We start from the raw sequence: 21,653 nt of genomic DNA on the forward strand, positions 1-21,653 counted from the left end.
AAAAGTCCACTTGTTTAGGCCTGAGATTTACAACCCTCAAAATATCTCACTTTCAAAAACAATATTTATTTTCAATTAAAATAAATAAATAAATAAAATAAAAAATATCCGTAGAGGTTCGAACCCAATGCTGACAGCACTCAAACCTGAGCATTACCCGTTACGCAACAAATCAGTACATGACTGAAGAGCTGATAATAGTCTATTTATATGAAATGAATGATGAATCAATGAAAAATAATGCTATGAAACTTTGTTTCTGATTTTAAAAAGGTCCACTTGTTTAGGCCTGACATTTAAAACCCTCAAAATATCTCACTTTCAAAAACAATATCATTATATAGCATTACCCGTTACTCCATAAAGTAGTACACGATCGAACAGTTGAAAATAGTCTATTTATACGTGTATTACGTAATTCATCATTACGTCATAAATATCATATTAACCTTGTTAAAACCAAAATGACCAGTTAGCTCAGGCGACTGCGTCGTGTTAACAACACGTATCTCGTGGGTTCGATTCCCACGCTGGTCGGTGGAATAGAGTTAAAGGTATGCGACCAACTGTGTTTGGGGTTCACAGAATTATACGTCCCCCTTTTCACCACACATATTGAGAAGGCACTAGCAATGCATCTGGTGATGATGTGGTGGAAACGACCCCAAGGCTGTGGCAGGGCCTTAGTGCTGAGGCAGGGAGAGCACATTTTTTACTCCTTTTTTTTGGCTTTCGCTACATGTATTTGATCTCGTAAATTTTATGTTTAGCGCCCTCAATTTTAATGTAAAAAAGAAATTAATTATCTTCGTTACGTGTTTAGAAGAGAATGTATGTCTCACTGTAGTTTGGTATGCCGTTCGTTGTTATGCAAATGAGTTTGTGCAGGTGTAGTGAGAAAGATGGTATTGTTAGTAATTCGTGGTCAACACGCCACTGTTGAATTTTGATTTTGTTAATCAATGTTGCTACATTGGTAGCGAAATGTCCGATTCATGCAAGATATTGTATTGTAATATGTTATGAATAAACGTTTATGGTAGTTGGTGTGTATGGCCGCACCGTCCCAGAATAAACATGTTTTAAACAGATAGTTTGTCTCCGATGATTTTTGTATGGGGTTAATGGAGAGTGAAATAAGATCAAATATAGAACATTTGCAAAGATGCCGATTTCCAGACCGATTTCGAAGCTATTAGACTAATTCCGCCGCCGGGCTAGCCTTATAGGCATATACGAAGTCGAGTTTTTAAAGTAGAAAACTCCACCTAAAATGTTGAAGTCGCAACTGGATAGTTGAAATGTTAACATTATCATAATTATCATAGGTGATTATGTATAGTAATAAGTATAAGTATAAGTGCAATTCTGGGTTCTCTAACCCAGTACTCTAGTATAGTACTGGAGACTTAATATTTAATTTCATATTTCAATGAATATGTGCACTTTCCGGGGACACTAAATAATTATTTATCTTAGACAAATGCAAGTTATTAAAATCACTGATATGGCTTGAAACTAATTTTTCTTTTGCACTACGGATGGAGTAACCGATATTGAACACTGGGTCCAAAATTGGGTCCACTTGAGCACCGTGTGAAAACATACGAAAAGATATTACAAATTTAGTGACTATTTTCTATCACCACTGTGCTCCACTGGCGCCAAATTGCAGGGTCCACTTGAGCACAGTATATTAACATACGAAACGATATTAAAAGTAGTGACTTATTTCTATTTTATATCATCACTGCATGCTCCACTGGCGCCAAATTGGGTCCACTTGAGCATAAGGATACAAGGATACAAGGAAACTTTATTCATCCCAACTTGGGAAATTGTGCTAAATTGGGTCCACTTGAGCAGTTACAGTAGTACTATTTTTATTATTGAAGTTAATAAAGGCATAAATGGCGCGCCGTATAGAGAAGTAGAGATAAGAATGCTCAAGTGTCACTCGTCAGGATGACGCTCTGAATATACCTCCAAATTAAATACGGTCGAAGCTGTGCTAACATAGCCTATATTATACTTTTTAGGTCAGTAGGTTTTGCCATTATGATGGTTTATAAATATGTAATAAAACTGGGTTTAAATGTACTATAAATATACTTTGAATAGCATTAAACATGGGTACGAGTGAGCCAGCCCATGATGGGTACGAGTGGTAGGCGGACGATTCGGCCCTGAGACGATTCGGCCCTGGGACGATTCGGCCCGGCGCTATTTGGCCCGGGACAATTCGGCCAAGAGACGATTCGGCACACTTAAATTTTATCGGCTTTAATATGCATTTTATAAGCATAAAATAAGTTTTTTTCCCCAAAATATAAAATTACGTTTTTTTTTAGTAATTTATTAATTATATACTAGGCTAGAGGGTGAGCTCGCTTCGTTCGCTCCCCCTCCTAGCCTAGGAAGTGTACACCATGGTTCTCAGAATGATAATGACTCGGGTAGGTTCAGGGACGATTCGGCCCTGAGACGATTCGGCCCACTTTTGGTGGGACGATTCGGCCCACTTTTGGGCCGAAACATCCCACTTTGTGGGCCGAAACGTCTCACTTTAGACCAAATTCATATTAATTTTTTGGGGTATTTATCAAGTTTTTAAAGGTGTTTAACAATCCGTATTTTATTGATATTGACAATTTTGAAATAATATATATAATAAATTACTAAAAAAACGTAATTTTATATTCAATTTATTACTTCGAAAACCTTGTTTATTTCGTGCAGTCGCCAAGCGGCCAACAGAGGGCGTAACTTGTTTACATCGTTCGCGTGACTAAAAATTAATCATTTTCGACAATGTTTTCAAAATGTTTGCTTTATTTACGGTGGCCTATAAGTGTCACGGCAACTTTCAAAAAATATCACGGCAATTTTTTCAAAAAAAGCCACGGCAATTTGAAAAAAGCCACGGCAATTTGAAAAAAGCCACGGCAATTTGAAAAAAGCCACGGCAATTTGAAAAAAGCCACGGCAAATTAAAAATAAAACATCACGGCAAATTAAAAATAAAACATTGCGGCAATTTAACAAAAATACCAGGACAACTTAAAAATGAAACACTACGGCAAATTAGTATTGAAACACCACGGCAAATTAATAATGAAACACCACGGCAAATTACAGAATGCCACGGCGGAAGTGAGTTACCACGGCGGAAGTGAAACCTTTGGAATCTTCGATTTTTTTCTGAGGTAAGTAATTATTTGTGCATTGATGTAAATATTATATTAATTTATTTAACTGCAGCAGTTTACGTGTTTATTGTACTCTTCTTGAACTTTCTAGGCCGGGCTAGACCATAGGCCTAATTATTACAAGGTAGGCCTAGGCCCTATAACATTCTACAATGTTTTAATATATTTACAGTAATCTGTTTTTTATATAACAAGTTTTTTTTACAGTAGACCTAGCTACTACTGTATGCCTAAGGCCTAGGGCTAGTAGTAGGCATAGCTAGGCCTAGTGCAATAAACACGTAAATGCTGCAGTTAAATATAATAAATTAATATAATAATATTTACTTCAATGCACAAATAATTACTTACCTCAGAAAAAATCGAAGATTCCAAAGGTTTCACTTCCGCCGTGGTAACTCACTTCCGCCGTGGCATTCTGTAATTTGCCGTGGTGTTTCATTACTAATTTGCCGTGGTGTTTCAATACTAATTTGCCGTGGTGTTTCATTTTTAAATTGCCGTGGTATTTTTGTTAAATTGCCGCGATGTTTTATTTTTAATTTGCCGTGGCTTTTTTCAAATTGCCGTGGCTTTTTTCAAATTGCCGTGGCTTTTTTTGAAAGTTGCCGTGATATTTTTTGAAAGTTGCCGTGACACTTATAGGCCACCGTATTTATTGCATCTTTATCCCTAGTAGGGATCAGGTGCCGTTTTCGGCCACCTCGACTTATATGGACTATACCATTATTATGATAGGGGTGTGGTGTATTATGTTTTATGTAGAGAAGGGTGTCTATTGAATGGGAAGACAATACAATTGTTCTGTTATGTAATCTACAGTACAAACTACAAGGAACAATACAATACATCAAAAACTAGCAATGCATGTACTTTTTATAAGGCATGTTATTATTAGGTACTGTGTTAGGGAATGCCAAGATTTTGTAACAATATTATATTAACTAAAGATATTTTAAATAAAACAAATTTTATAGACAAATTTAATGAAGAACCATCTACTAACTGGATAAAGCCATTTAGGAAAAATAATAAACAAGTTGATCATAACGAGTGGTTTTCAAAGGCCCAATGCAAAACAACGTTAACGGAATATACTATGTATAAAGGAACTCCAAACCTTGAACAATATTTGTTAGATAAAACTAATTTTAAGAGTATCAATTTAAAATTTAAAGCAAGATCAAACTCTCTAGATCTTGAGGGTCGTAGACAATCCTGGTCAAATCATAACACAGGATTATGTAAGATGTGTAGTACTAACGAAAAAAAAACAGTAAACCATTTTTTATTTAAATGTCCTTCATTAAACTCTGTTAGACAATAATTAAGTATGTACTTGGATAATTTTTGTTGGATCTCAGGAATTAAAACACCATTTTATGCTAGACAATTTATTTACTGAAAATGAAACATTAGGAAAAATCTTTGATTTTTATTGTAAAAAATATTTAATGAAAGCATGGGTTACTAGATCTACAATTTTATCAGCATTACCTCTCTCAACTAATTGATTAATATAGTAAACAAGCTACAGACATCTCTATGAGGATGTATCTGTAAGTTTTATTTATTTATTAGGCCTATCCTGTATTTTTGTTGTTCTGTTTTTATTTTTGTAGTTATATATTGTACAATTTACGTATTATGTATTTTCATACAGATCTAATTAATTAGTTAGTTTACATTTTGTTTTGATGTTATGTATTTGTATTTAGAACTTTGTGGCTTATGTTATTTGTAAATTGGATGCACCATTAACTGATAAATGTGTGACACCGATATAAAGGTGATTCCTATGAATAAATAAATAAATAAAAACTATATAAGTAGGTATACTTACTTATTATATATAAAAACTAAAGTTAGTAACTACAGTATAATCAAAATTAAAGCATATTAAATACTAGGCCTATGTTATTCCTATCTGGATTTAAACACTTTAAATTTTAGAATTTACAATCGGATTCGAAATTAGAAAATCTTAAATACTACAATACAATCGAAATTAAAACATGTTAAACTACAATACAACTAAATACTACAGTACAATCGGAATCAAAACATATTAAAACTACAGTACAATCGGAATTAAAACATCCTAAATACTAACAGTACTATCGATATTTAAATATCCTAAATACTACATTACAATAGGTTAAATTACCTACACTCTATAATGTTGTGAAATATGTAAAAGAATGTTAGCAAATGCATTCTAATCGGTCCCAATCCTATCGGTAGATAAATCATGTTTTTTATTTGCAACATGGATTTTAACCAAGAACCTGGCATCAGTAATTGGTCTGACAGTATACATTAATTAAAGTAAAGGAAGTAGAGATCGTTAACAATTATAAGTATGTGGCAGTAGTGTTTTTTGACTAAAACTTAAATGGGTGGACATGTTGATCGTAGTTAAGAAGTTAAATACAAGGCTGTACTGCTTGAGGAAACTCGGTTCTTTGGGGTTAAGCAGGATATTTGTACTATAGAAGGTTTATGTTTTACTAATCAGTGATGTTCTATTTGGGCATATTGTATATTGGGCTAGGAATATCAGTAAGGGAAATGTAAGGGGGATAAAGACCGAATTGAGAAAGTGCTGGGTAGAGCGGGGAAAGTAATTGGTTTGTCTATGCAAATGCTTGACTCGTTCTACAGCGAACGGCTTGCCGATTATATTGGAAGACACCAATCATCCTCTTCATGGCGACATCATCAGCTCCGTTTTGCATTCGCTATTATAACGTTTTGATGCAAACGTTGTTCAATTAGAACATGTATTTCTACACAGAAACGTTTAAAAACGTGTTTAAAACGTTTTAGAAAAAACAAACCTAAAAACATGCAATGTCAAACGCTGTGTTTTCTGGGAACAAAATGGTACAGATTCATTGACAAAATTATAATGTTTATTTGTTTTACTGATTACCTAATAATCAGTATGTGATAGATCTTATTAAATGTACTACTGTCATCTTTATTAAATGTACTACTGTGTTATCGTTAGGTAAATTATATTTTTTATTTGTAACTGGAATAAAAACTTTCTTTATATACTTTCTGTATCTATAAATCCGTAAAAATTATTCAATATCCACCTTAGGGAATCCACCTAATATATTAAGGAAGGATACCTAAAAATTATATAGAAATAAAGAGCCATAATATACTGTAGGCCTATTAACTTGAAAACTGAAATTAATTCTACAGCATGCAGGGCGTAGTTGTTTTCCCTTTGTTGCTGAAACATAATGCACTAAACAAAAGAACAAAAGCAGCAGTATTTTAACACATTAACACACTCAATTAATAAATGGGACACCCCTATTTTCCCATCTTTTTATAATGGTATAGTCCATACAAGTCGAGGTGGCCGAAAACGGCACCTGATCCCCTAGTAGTACTACCCCATAGTCTCTCTGGAAATAAAGTTTGGGGAAAAAGCTTATTTTATGCTTATAAAATGCATATCAAAGGCGATAAATTTAAGTGTGCCGAATAGTCTCAGGACCGAATCGTCTTGGGCCGAATCGTCCCGGGCCGAATTGTCTCAGGGCCGAATCGTCCCGTTACCATAAAAAATATCCTCTGAAAATTGTTGCCGTTATTAAAATAATTTGTTTGTTTAAAGTTTAATTTCTAATAAATAATTTTTTCATTAGATTTTTAGATATGCCATGGATGAAGATAAACATTTTTATAATTGTTTGTGTCTTTGTCATTGTAAATTGCAAAGCATCAAGGGTTACCATAGCAACTTACAATCTTTGGAATGTTATGTTTAATTGGGAAGTTCGAAAGCAGTATGTTGCAAAAAAGGTAGGTGCATCAATAGAGATTGGAGATTTTTTGATTTGCAAAACCACTATTTGCCATTCACTCTCTGACCTGAGTATGAGTGGACGTAACGGTATGCAAAACTTACTGAACTTCCAAAACATAGGGAGAGAGATTGATTTTAAAAGTTATTAGACATGAGAATTGCTAATGCTCCAAATTTAAATTTTTGAAAATAAATAGGATGGGCTTAATTTATTCTTGCGTGACATGAAGATTAAGCCATCAGCTGTAGCCTGTATTGTTTCATTTCGATCCGATAAAAGTGGCATTACATATTTTACGTAAAACTTGTTGCAAATATAATTAGATGATTAAATTATTATGATTCAATGATTTCCTGCAGTTTTGAAGTAGTTTTAATGTATGTATGTATGTATATATGTATATATATATAGCCTGATGATTTGTACTGATGAAGGGCTATTGTTGCCCGAAAGCTCTGCTAACTTTTGTGGACAGAAAATCGAATGAAAAAACACATTGCTGCGGAAACACAAATTGTTTTTATGTTCAACAATTATTAAATCATTTGAAATCGTTCCGTTTGTGTGTGTTCATTTTTATTTCTTTACATTTATTTTTTATTTCAATGGTTTTGATATTATATATTTTTTTTTTTGTGTGGGAGATTTGTTACCTATTTGCTACATTTGTAAATTGTGATCTAGCAGTAACCCATGCTCCGCACGATCTTGTGTGCTTTAATAATTCGCATAGTATAATAATAGTGCTCATGATAAAGTGACAATGGGCATGAGAGGAACGTTGAAGTCTGTCAATCAGTTGGCACATTTTACTAAGAAGTATTGGAATAAAACTTTTATGAAAAAAAGTGTCGAAATTAGATGATGTGCTCGGACACAAACTCTTAAAGATGTATTGTCCCTTGAAACACAAAAAAATGAAGATCAAAATATTCTAAATTTAAATTGGCCATATCAAAGTAATATTAAAGTTATTCACTTTAAGTTGAAAATTTGAGCCAAAAACAAAAATTTTACGTAATTAACAGCTAAATTAATTTGATTACATTTCGTCTGGAAAATCGTCGCGAGCGAAAGTAAACAAAGATTTCAAACCATGAGTATACATTATGCATGATGCTAATTAGGATTGTTTACAACTCGTCATGTTTGAGAAGGTGTTTTCACACAGATCGCGAGGAAGTTTTATGATTATGCATACAGAGTAGCCAAATAAGCGCGTTGCATTATGAGATATGTTTTGATCAAAAACTTTGACTGGAAGTCAAAGTTATTTTTTGGACCAAAAAAGCAGAGAGGCCTGAATGAAGCAGTGAGAAATGGGCAAGTGGTGTGATGGGGCTGGAAAGGGAGGAGGAAGAGACGGGACGTTTTGTACTTGTTAAACTACTTCTAGAATTGTTCTGATGTACCTAATATAGCAGTTGGATGTCCAACGACCAATTGTTTTAAAGTGTTGGTAATGACCACTTATTTGTAGTATATCATGAAGCCAGGGTAAGAAAATTACTCGTGATAAGGTCCGTACTAGATTCACTAGTGGATATGCCCCTTGTCTTAACCTAATAGCTATGTAGTTTGACATTGTTTGGACGGGACTTAAATTATCCTTTTTGAAAATATGTATTTCTAGCCCTGTTCTAAATGGGTCGGTTTTAGATGCCTTTAAACAAAGTAAAACACATTGTGGAGTCTGCTGTCCCCCACTGTAACATCGCGTAAACCTGCTTTAATATAGTGGAAACGTATTCCCACCAGATACAAGTATATAAGTTGGTCCTCGTCAATTAGCGTAAGTGTTGCTTTCTTTACAGGTACGCCTGACATGGTCAAAATGTTAGGAAACACCGCAATGCAGATTTATATACTCTCTTAATAGAATCAGAAATAGAGTTGTCCCGTAACTGTTTGACTTGTAGTTTCAATTCATTAGAAGCACTGAATGGTATACGCATGGTGTCGGAAGAGCACTTTTTGTACAGGAGCTAGCTATTTTTTCTGTTTAGTCTACAGTAACTTCCATGTAATCGAATCGAGGCATAATACGGAGGTATTCTAACGATGTAGAAGGTCCTTCTGTTTTCTTTTCTGATAGTGGAATACCAAAGGTTTTAAACATATACGTTTACGGGTTCCAGCCCTCGGCCGTCGGTGTGAAAGAGGAGGCTAACGAAAACACGGATAACATCATTATTGGCATAGCTGAAAATAAATTAGGGCTTAAGTTGGTTCCTGATAACATTGATCATTCTCACAGGGTTAGTAGAGGGTTAGTAGAGAACAGAAGAGAGTTAGTGGAAAGGCGAGTGGAAAACAGGTTGTCAAATGGATTGCATATGCTGATGATGTTGTTGTCTTCTCCAAAAGTATCGAAGAGGCACAACGCGTCCTCGCTATTATTGCGGCAACGTGTAAACGGTTCGGCCTTGCAGTATCTCTGAAGAAGACAAAAACACAGGTCTTTGGAAATGAAGTACTCGCAGATCAGTGCTCTCTTGTGAAGATTCATCATGAGAAAATTAAGAATGTTAGAGACTTTGTTTACCTAGGACACACAATTACCAACAGAGAAGAATGCTGCTTTACTGAGCTTCGCCCATCATCAGCTAATGCAAAATTTCAAGAAATGAGGAACGTGTTGAAAGACTGTAAAGTAAATATGTATACCAGAAAGAAAATTATGGAGAGTTGTGTAAGATCAAGATTAGTGTATGCAACACAAGCCTGTTATCCAAAAGAAGCTGAAATAAAGAAATTGGAGACATGTTGGTACTCGCTCATGAGACAGATGATAAGAGGAGGATATAAATGTAAAGAAGCGAAGGTTACAGGGAACCAAGAGCAATCTACAGAAGATGGAATTTTCAGTCTCCTGTTCTCAAATAAAGATGTTGAAAATATCGTCGGTGCAACTCCACTAAAAGATTATATACATGTTCACTACCTGAAGTACATAGCCCATATCTGTCGAGAACCAAATAACACATTAACAAAACGAATGCTCTTTGCACAAGCCTGAAAACCATACTATCGTGACCCATGGATCAAATTAAGCAATCTCCTTCAGTGCGATCCTAGTCAAGCTAAGAAGCTAACCCAGTCAAGGAAGCCCTTCAACAGTCGGACCCAGCATATATTTGGATGCTAGAGAAGACTGCCTCTTGGATGCGACTGGCATCAGTGGGAGGAACAAAACTGTACTGTACTGTACTGTTGGTAAAAGGAAAGAAGATCAAAATAAGCCTAGGCCGATCATTGCGAAGTTCGTCTCCTATCGATATCGTAGGATGGTAATTAAGAAGCTAAAGGGTTCTGGCCTATACAGGAAGACCTAATCCGTAAACGCATTGATCTGTTATGCAAAACAGGTGAGCATAAGTAGGGTATGGTCAGCATGGTCGGTAGATGGAAGAGTGTTTGCATGCAACCAATTCGTTCTTTTGCTGATCTTGAAAACATTTAACTCTTATTTTTCACATACATTTATATATAAAGTGTTTCATCAACTTGTTTATTCATAATTTCTTTCTGAATTTCGTTAATTAATTACTGAAATAATTTTTCTTGTTTATATTTCTGCAACATAAATAAGATATTTTGAGCCTAAACACATTAAGACCAATTTTTATTTTTTTTCACTTATTAAATGTTTTTCTTATTAAAATGATTTGTTATCATTATTAAAGACAAAAAAATGTTTAGGCCCTATATCTCTATGGAGACTGATCTCTGGTTTTCCACTTGGTAAATTTATTTTTCTCATTAACCCCACCTTATCTGTTTTTTTTTTTGTGTTTTTGGATTTGTGTATGTATATATGTCACTTTCTTCCCAAACGAACCACTGTACTGAAAAATTTCCTAACCAAGATCGATTAAATAATTTAATCTTCAACCCATACGCAGACGATGATAAATATGATCATGACCCTGATACCAATTTTTTTCACTTCCTCTACTCAGCCCAATTGTAAGTAACTTACAATTGGACTGAGTATAATGATAATAGAAATGATAATACGCTACAATTTCATTGTTACTTTTATTCTAATCATTTTATATTTTTGTTTATTACTTTAGGTTTTACAGTTAGATGTTGACGTCATTGCTTTTCAAGAGGTACGGTCACATCAAAGTTCATCATGGTCTCAGTTGCATGAACTTCAACACATGCTACCTACTTACAAATGGTTGCTATACCAACCAGTTCAAAAAGTAACACCCCCAAAGTATGGTGCTCCTATTGGATGGGAGATGGAAGGTTTGTGTACAAATATTTCTGTTTTTTATTTTAAAAAACAAAGGAAAATTTAGAAAAAAAATTACAATGCTGTGGATTGTATCAGTGGCTGTATCTCAATGGAGATTAAAAATAAAATAAGCAAAAAGCTAAATCATCAGTGTGAGAGTATTTACAAATAAATATGTTTTTTGTATAATAATACATATTTTGCACATAGAATTTAGTGTTATGTATTTGAGATTTTTTAAGCTTATTTTCAGTCACGTGCAACGCGACTCTACAGCTCACGGTCGGTTGGTCGGTAAACACTAACTTGAGCACGCGACTGCAGCCATGTATATGGCCTTGTTTTCATACTGGAAGTTCTGTTTATTTTAATATCCGCAACTTTTGTTGTGAATGTCAAATGTTTTTTTTTTATTTTTCAACCAACCACCTAACTTCATTGAAACAAGCTAAAATTGTACATTTATTGCAGTAAAAAATAGCTGCAGTAGAATATAGTCCCTTACCAATTTCCTTTTAAGATGTTTGCTGCCAGAGTATCTATTATATTTCCACCATTGGAATTTTGTATACCCTTTAGAACCTCTTAACACATACGGCGTATGCCATGGCGTACACCTTGCATAGCCTACGTCTTGCATGTGAACTAGACAGTGACCTTATTGACGCAACGCCACGTCCTTGGTGTTATGATCGACAGCTACATACCCTATCTTAACTAACGCCACGGAGCTAACTCAAGCTATACACTTGAATAATTTTAACGATATTTACTTCATGTTTTTTACTGTGTATTTATTGTAAATTTGATTGCTGATATAAAAACAAGTAGTCGAGTCAAACTGTTTCATTACCCCAAAAAAATTGCAAGAAAATGTTTTTTGTTGAATTACAATAAAAAATGGTCTTAAAAAACATATATCAAAAGTTTACCAAAATCGGACTACCGCAAAGGTTCAAAATTTGACGTTAAAAAAGATGGCCACCAATTTTTGAAAATCGGTAACCGCTTGTAGTAGACAGCTGTATTTGGTGTCAAATTGTTCAAAATATATATGTTTATATTTACACTTTTTGAACATTTTGTTGAAACATGACCGGAAATTCCATTTTGTGACCTTTGACATATACGGCATGACGTTTATATATCTACGTAACTGCAAATCACAGAGTCTTGATATTGGTGTCAAAATGTTCAGAACATACATATTTATATTTACCCTTTTTAAACATTTTGTTGAAACATGACCGGAAATTCCATTTTGTGACCTTTGACCCATATATGACATGAAAAAAATGTTCATATCTACGTAACTAAAAATCATAGAACCTTGATATTGGTGTCAAAATGTTCAGAACATACATATTTATATTTACTGTTTTTGAAAATTTTGTTCAAAAATACTCGAAAACACAAGGTTTTCCCTTTGACACGATGTCTATGCAGAGCCTGTAAGTGTAATATACATACAGGATCTGGAAGAATTGCATGTGAAAATGGATTAAAGGAAAGGCAAATGGCAGTGAAAACAATCAAATGCAAACAATGGCAAAGGAACTTGATTGTGTAACTATACAGTTTGAAAATAATGTAAAAATAATAGATGCAAGAGAAACTAGACATGAAACTCGTCACTTTGACGAGTTAGTTATCCGCACCACGACAAACGCCATGTGCACGTCATACGTTGGAATATTGCACACAGATAAAGATTATGGCATTATGACAAGAACTGAAGAATATGACATGCTGTTAGTGCTGAATTTTGTGTCATATAGTATATACATGCAAACAGTATAAGATACATATTACATACAGTGTAGAATAGGTGAAATTACGGGACCCGCCATTTATTCCAATTTTTAACATGGCGACGGTATCAAAATGAAACACTTAGATAGCAATTTCAGAAGGAAATTATCTCAGGAACAACATATTAACGTGTAGAAGAAATTTGAATACGTAAAATATAGATGCGCACCCTTTTAAATGTGATGAACTATTACGCAAAATATGAAAATACGACTTTTTTTATTCAACTGGCCATATGATGACGTCACAACATCCGATTGGCAAAATGTTTACATGAATTCGTATCTACAATCCAATAGCTTCCAGAAAACGTTTTAATCGTGATTATCACATTTTATTCTTACGAGCTATTACAGATTAAAATTTACTGTAAAGATGAAATTAATGACCCACGTAATTAAAATTTTTAGGCATGATGACGTCATAAAAATTAAAATATTTTTATCTCATGCTAAAGAAAGTTGATTGACCTACACAATATATAAATGTAGGAGAAAAAGGAATACAGATAAGCGCGATGCGCTCCATTGAATGTGATGAGCAATAACGAAAGAGACAAAAATCCTATATTTTACATTCGTGTGGCCATACGATGACGTCACAATGTTTTTTTAGCCTTATTGATGCATGATCCGATATCTACAACTCATCAACTTCTAGATTTTGTAATAAAAATAAACGGTTAACGGTTTACTTTAGAAACTATGACTGTTTAAAAAAAGACATAATTTTGACGATTTTTTAAGCTTTTTCATAAAAAACGCGCACGAATTGTCTAATTCAACGTGTTCGTATGGCGTTATTTAAACTGCAAAAGGTCTAAATTGTTTTCAAAATCACTGGGAAAGACTTGAAAAATATAATTCAAGAGAAAAAAATATGTTTTTAACGCTATGTGCGCACCGCGCGCATAAAAAATTGCGCGCCCGTGGGAATTTTTGACATGCTCAAAATGACAAGAAACGCGTAAAAAGTTGATCAGAAATTAATTTTGCGCATTTTGAAATTTTAAATGCGCGTGCGCGCGTAACTTCTTGTGAAACATGCCATTTTTAATCCGTAGAAAGTTTGCCCCTGATATGACTTAAATTTTGTCAAAGTGTCAATACTAAATGACTTTTGGTTTTTAATCTATGATCAATCATTGAAATTCATAAAATTGCGCATAAGTCACGTTGCGCAACTATGACGTCATTCAAAAATAGGAGGTGCACAACTTCACGTAAATGCCCATATGTTGTCAAAGTTATGAAATGTTATGTTTACACATTTTAGAGGAACACGACTCACAAAAAGGAAGGAAGGAAAGAAGAATAATACAGAAAAAAAATATTGATCTCATACAATTACAAGGAGTTATCCGCTTGGTATACCAAGCGGATAACTAATAATAGATGCAAGAGAAAAAATATCACGATACACACCAAGAAATGTCAACAAAAGGAAGAATTAAAACCATCTATAGCACATTGGCCTCTGATATGATATCAATGAGTTAAAAGCTGAACAGTTACAGATTAAATTAAGTAATTGGAAGCAATAACAAGGGAGAAGTGAAAGGAAGGAGGTTAAAGGGGGAGAAAGTTGTAAGAGCTGTGGTGCAATAATAAAAACAAAATATAATGGAATTCTTCTTGAACATGCCTCAAATCTTGAGCAAGCAAACTTGAAGAAATGACGAAGAAGTGAAAAAACAGAGTGATGAAGACGTAATATGAACATGGACATTACAATGATAAAATAGTTAAATAATGGATTTATTAAACAACAACAAAGTATATTGTTGGAGCTAGAAATGCTATAGACTACAGGTGTTTAACAACTTGGAAGCTTGGAGGCAGAGCCGTTATCAAAAATACACATGGATTAGTTGTCATCCTCGCAAGAACTGCTTGACAAATCCAATCATACATTACATCTAGATGGAACGTCTAAAAAGGAGAAAACTATGGCACAGTTGGAATTGTCACGATTCGAACATCTACCAAAAGTTATGGGAAACTGGGAACAATGATGCCAAATCAACAGATGAATTAATTATCAAATTTGAAAGTAATCATTCACCACAACCATTATACAGGCTCTGCTGAAGAATCTACACCGGATCCACTTTCTCTGCAAATATTTTCCGACGAAAGACAAAACTGTGAACAAAATTCAAATACTGTACAAACCAAAGATGACACAATTTAACTTCTCGCTACAAAATATGGCAACAAGAATCATAAAAACATCTGAACTCTCCATCGAAATGTAAATGTGCATCAAATATTCACATTCCAGATTTTTTTTGGAAAGTGTGTGGAGCATTTATACGAGGACGAAATTACAAAGGAGCAGAAGAGTGGTATGTCGGAACAAACACTTAAACTGAACGTCCACAAACCTGGCAGTTATTACAAATAAAGATTCCTCTATATTAATCTGTAATCAAGTTAGGAATAATTTAGGTATTTTATATTTAACAATTTTTACAAAACACTACGTTTGAATCTTCAACACGCTGTGTGTCTAAGTGCGTAAAAGCTGATTACAGGCTCTGCATGAAAATATCATTCGCGTAAAACATGCCTCATGTACATGTATGTGAAAATATTTCATGCCATAAGTATCAAAGGTCAAAACCTTATGTTTTCGGTTATTTTTGAAAAAAATGTTCAAAAACAGTAAATATAAATATGTATGTTCTGAAGATTTTGACACCAATATCAAGGTTCTATGATTTTTAGTTACGTAGATATGAACATTTTTTTCATGTCATATATGGGTCAAAGGTCACAAAATGGAATTTCCGGTCATGTTTCAACAAAATGTTTAAAAAGGGTAAATATAAATATGTATGTTCTGAACATTTTGACACCAATATCAAGACTCTGTGATTTGCAGTTACGTAGATATATAAACGTCATGCCGTATATGTCAAAGGTCACAAAATGGAATTTCCGGTCATGTTTCAACAAAATGTTCAAAAAGTGTAAATATAAACATATATATTTTGAACAATTTGACACCAAATACAGCTGTCTACTACAAGCGGTTACCGATTTTCAAAAATTGGTGGCCATCTTTTTTAACGTCAAATTTTGAACCTTTGCGGTAGTCCGATTTTGGTAAACTTTTGATATATGTTTTTTAAGACCATTTTTTATTGTAATTCAACAAAAAACATTTTCTTGCAATTTTTTTGGGGTTAGGCCCTATATTTTCATATTTTGACCCGACTAAAGCTATTCATCTGTTCTCTGAACTCTTCGATCTGAAGAAAGCGCATGAAATAAAAGTAAATAATGGCTAAAAGCAGAGCGTTTTTATAGAAAGAATTGAACTCAGAAATTGGAAATCAAGCGCTGACTATAATTAAGATGGCCATATTTAAAAAAATGGTTTATAAAAACAAAAGACGATCATCAAAACAGTGTAAAATCTAAAAAAAGACCCTGGGTTAGTACTTTTAAAACAGGATTTTTTGGGGAGCGTGTACCATCTAGTTCATAGAATTTTCTTTTTCTTTTTTGATAATTACAGGCATGGGAATTCTCAGTAGGCTTCCGATAACCAGCCAGACATTACAGTCATTGGTCCAAAAATCTCGCCTTGATCGTAATAAGCGTGTTGTTTTACATGCAAATGTACAATCAGGAGGTAAATCAGTTACCGTCTCGGTAGTACACTTGTCATCTGACCGTAACCAACAGTGTGACAATGTAGCACAGATTTTAGATCAACTAAAACGTATGGCAACATGGTATTTGTTATTTTAAATGTTTCATTGTTTTATTAATTATTGGTTACCAGCACTTTATGGCAGATATCCTATTGTGATTTTTCAACCATTAAGGCCCATTTACACTAGGGCGATAACGATCGACGATAAATAGATAAACATACATTTTTCTTGGATAAAGCAAAAGAAATTGAAACAGTTTTGGTTCTAGAACTATTAGATAATCAGGGGCGGTCGCAGAAATATTTTAAGGGGTTTGCCCACGAGTCCAGGACCGTAGATAACGATTTTTTGGGGCCTGTGGCGAAACAAATTTTGTTAAATGACACCCCTAGAGGGCCGGATATGGTACTCTCGCACGTAAAATTCACGATAAATGGCACCTATAGTTCGCCGAAATGACACTATATATCGGGCTACCAAACAGCAATACCATCGTATACCGCCTAATTTTTCTGCTGGTAAAACATACGCGACATATTTAACGTCAGAGGAGGTCCCCGACGAAGGTACTTCGGGTAAGCTAATAAATTCTGGCAATTATAATCAATAAATACAAATTAATTATTATTATAAATCAATTAATAATTTAAAAAAGTTAAACAAAAAATATGAAGCTTCTGCTATAAATATATTAAGCAAAACATGCAAGTGGGACAACCCCCCCTGAGATAATCATGTATGCTGTATTTGATAAAAATAATATTTGTGAAAATCCAATGAAATGATGTCATGATCAATAAAAACAAAAAAATCGTTGTATTGCCACGATATTATTTCTCTTACCAATCATGACATCATTTGATTGAACGTGTGGAAATATTATTTTCATCAAAGGTAGCATAGGTGATAATCCTATAGTTCTAGGATGAAAACTTTTTATAATTCTTTTGTTTTAGTTATGAAAAATGCATATAATTTATCTTTATCGTCAATCGTTATCGCCCTAGTGTAAATGGGCCTTTCCACCATTTTTGTTCTGAGGGTTTCTCTAAAACTTTGGAAGCGTTTAGGCCTTTATCTGAACATGCCATAATAAGGTATAAAGGGTCAACCTTTTTATCTTACAGAAAGTGTTTATGTGCGCACACGCATTCGAAAATTAAATATGCGCAAAATAATATCTTTACAGTGTAGGCCATTTTGAGTATTTCAAAATTGTAAAATTGTTCACAAACCAAAATTAAACCATAACCAAGATGTTTGATTTTAAAATGCCAGACCACCAGAAGACTGAAAGTGTGTTTTTCGCGCCGCTGCCAGCGATGTCCTATGAGGACAAATTCATTAATAAGCTGTTTCATAGCGGTAGCTTTAGTATCTAAGGCCGACAGTTTTGCAAATTTGCAAACTCGACTATAATTTATAGGTCCGACCTGCTGGACCCAAAAAACGTCTGGGAAAAGAGTCTATGAGTGCTCACGGTTGAACGCGAATCAACAGATTGTGGAAGAATTTTCACTTGTGCCACCGTGAAGTCACGTTGTCTCTAGAGGGTATTCAGTTGCACGCCTACAGTTCAGGTTGAGGTCACACACAAACAGGCTACAGCACATTAAAGTTCAAAATTGACCATTTTTAAATGCCATTTTTGAATTAGTAGATTAATATTTGTTGGCAAATAATACATTGTTGGAAAGGTACACATGTCTTCTTTCAAATGCTGTGTATACAATTAACTAGTGAAAAAATGGGCATGTGATTCATAATTAAAGAACTATCTATGATTTGTATGTATCTTTGCGATTAAAGGACATCTTTTTAATAATTAATCATAAATTAATCAAAAGAACAATGATTAATTTTAAAATGTTGAGCGACATATTTCTTGTTTATATTTACATTTTGGGTTTGTTTTTTTTTTTTTTTGGAAAATACCATAATACATCATTGAATAATAGTATACTAATATACTTTTTATATAAATTCTCTAGAACACTCAACCAGTTGTTCAATAATATTAGGGGATTTCAACACCTACACTAACTACGAATGGCCGGTACTTGCCCTAATAGCAGGTAAGTTTTCCATTACAAACAAATGCTCTACCTTCCACCAACATGGTCGCAACCAAGTGGAGATTGATGAAACTTACATTGATGTGTGGACACAAGCTTATCCTACTGATAAAGGTTACACTTTTAGTAATATGGTAAGTTAAATTCCATTCTTTCAAAATCCTCATTAGCAGGTCTTTTTTAGATCAAACTAAACCATGGGACCTGATTAGATTGACTACTGAATGAAGTCCTTATTTACAGGAACTGACACAACCATTTTATTTTATTCTTTATACTGGGTGGCCTCTGTGTCAGTGGCTGTGTGTGTATTATTACACTGGGGTAACCCAAGGGCAAATCCAGGATTTGTTTGTTGCGCTTAAAAGGTTTTACCAGAACGAGAGATTGAGTACATGACCCACCACCCACCTCTAGATGGAAATGATATTCTCGCACATCAAATTAATTATATGGAACCACTAGTTGGCCAGAAATGACACTAATCATATGTAGCACGCTAGGAATCAGCAAATTGAACATACTTTTTCCGCCGATAATAATTAAGACAGGTGGCCATCTATGAGGCCATTCTGCTACCTATTGTTGTGGGTTGCGAAACAAATTTAAACCGGGTCACGAAATTTTGTCACGTATACACACTTATAAATGATTTGATTTTAATGTACAGTTTCTGCCCCCTGTTGATGCTTTTGGCGTAGGCCTACTATACACACATAATGGAAGACTGGGCACAGTTGGTTGTTAACTACAAGTGGGGAATCCCCTTTTACGACGTGGACAAATACTGGTTGGCCGAACGTAAAAGCCTGTTTTCCAGTAGCGAGTATTATTCACGCATGTTGCGCATACACTGACACTTTTTTTCCATTTGTTTTGCAAATAAAGTCTAAAGCAATTGCCCTAAACAGGCTTTACAAGGTTTTAGGCCCGATTATCTGTGCTTGATCGTTAGTGGCTGGTTCTGATTGTCCGTGTTACAATCTTGTTGGTCGATTGTCCTGAACTGAGTCAATCGGTTGGGGTCTGATAGTTCGTGGTTTCAATCTTCTGACAATCAACATAATTATACACCCAGATACAAAAATAGAAAAGGTCCTCATGTCTACGTCTCGTGGCCCTGATGTTTTCATCTTTATATGCCTAACTGCGTTATCTATATGATTTAGGGTCATGAACATTTCCATGATTTAGGTTCGGGGTCGCAGCCAAAAAGGGTTGTGAAACGCTGATCTATAAGATTTTTGTGTAAATAAGTCCAACTCGGGCACAGCGTTGTAATTTTTGTGAGATATGCCCGCGTGTTGTTGAACCGTCGATTGCCATGATTTGCCTTGTTATGAACGTCTAGGAAAACTTAACATCGGTCACGTTGAACGAAACAAAACACTAAACACAATTTCGTTTACATTTGCTTTTTCCTAGTTTTGATTGATTTTTCTGCAAAATCTTGAAGGATGTACTAGGTTCTTATAAAGGGCACATGAACTAGATGTGTACACTAGCCCTACGATTTAATAGTCCTTATCCGAGAAGACTTGTTCAAATCGACCATGGAGCGAGGGGGCCCTTGAACCCTTGGCTACGTATTATGGTTCTCGGCCACTCACTCACTCAAACAACCAGCCAAACCAAATGTTACATAAAAAGATTGACATAATATTTAAAGATATATTGTCCCCCTACAAAAATAATTTGTTCAAAATTTTTTGTAGAAAGGCCATTTTAATGACACATAATTTTTATTCGCTTTGACCAAAAATCAGATCAAAAATAAAATTTATTTACCAGAAAAAATGTAATTTAAAGCAAAAAATAGTCAAATTGGCTGCCAGCCATTGGGTTTTGGTTGAATTTAACTGTTTATTTTGCCATTTATAAGTGAAAACATTATTTTTCAGTTGTTTTTCCTATGGAAATAATTAACTTTGTTAAAATTACAAAATTGCCTATTCGAAGTCTGATTTTATTATTCTTCATTTTTCATGTTTTAGAGAGACAATACATCTTTAATAAAGATATTGTTTCTCTTATTTAGCCTGAACCAGGATTTGAAAGTAGACCAGATCGTATACTAGTAAGTCATAACTGTGCAGTGGTTTTAAACGCACAACTTGCAGGTGTTGGCAGTGAATACAAAAACCAGTTTGAAAATCAAATTCTATGGAATCGTTATTGGTCATTGTTCAAAAGTGCAAAATCATCGTATTACGCTTACTCAGGAAGTTCATGTTATTTTGACTGTGGCCCGCATGCATCTTGCCGCTGCGGAATATGTGTAGCTGGTGGTGACAAAAATGACTGTCTTCTACCAAACTGCTCAGAATGTAGTAGTACGGTTTTTAAAAAAATCATCACTCTTGCTATTGTAACTCTTTACATAATTTTTAACATTTTTTATACAATTATCAATTTTATAAAACCTTTTAAAACTTGGAATTTGGGTAACTTCGTGCAAAAAAAACAACAACATTTTTATTCCAAAGAAAAGAAAATGTGCAGACATTGGTGGATGTATTTTTGTTTATGCTTCTACCGTATTCCAATCATATTTATGATTATTTTAAATCTTTGTTTTCTTATAGGAATTTATGTTTTATGCCTAAATATTTTAAATGAATCATTATCTTCAATAAATGCAATAATACAAGAGGAATTTAACCCTTCTGATCATTTAATGCTGATTAGCCAATTGAAGCTTGTTTAGATTTCAAAGTATTACTGTACCAAGCTTTTCGTTTTACCCAGGTTAAACAATTTATTTCTGTGTAATTTTTTGATAGTAAGCAATAAAGTTTTTCTTTTCTGCTA

General features: G+C 34.1%; 1 protein-coding gene across 3 annotated transcripts; it reads left to right on the forward strand.

Annotated features, from left to right (window-relative positions):
• The first annotated feature begins 1,924 nt into the window (after nt 1-1,924).
• LOC144856521 (uncharacterized) lies at nt 1,925-21,653 on the forward strand. Of its 3 annotated transcripts, none has more exons than XM_078714532.1 (6): nt 1,925-2,039; nt 6,878-7,034; nt 11,119-11,299; nt 16,626-16,832; nt 18,759-18,976; nt 20,881-21,653. In XM_078714532.1, exons 2-6 carry the CDS (start codon nt 6,888-6,890, stop codon nt 21,547-21,549), a joined length of 1,422 nt encoding a protein of 473 aa, XP_078570658.1. In that variant the 5' UTR covers nt 1,925-2,039; nt 6,878-6,887; the 3' UTR covers nt 21,550-21,653. The 3 variants fall into 3 exon arrangements, with proteins under 3 accessions (XP_078570658.1, XP_078570659.1, XP_078570660.1); XM_078714533.1 differs by having other exon boundaries at nt 16,626-16,742; XM_078714534.1 differs by lacking the exon at nt 16,626-16,832.

Source organism: Antedon bifida, chromosome 11 (genome assembly GCF_963402885.1).
Source record: "Antedon bifida chromosome 11, ecAntBifi1.1, whole genome shotgun sequence".
Lineage (NCBI taxonomy): Eukaryota > Metazoa > Echinodermata > Crinoidea > Comatulida > Antedonidae > Antedon > Antedon bifida.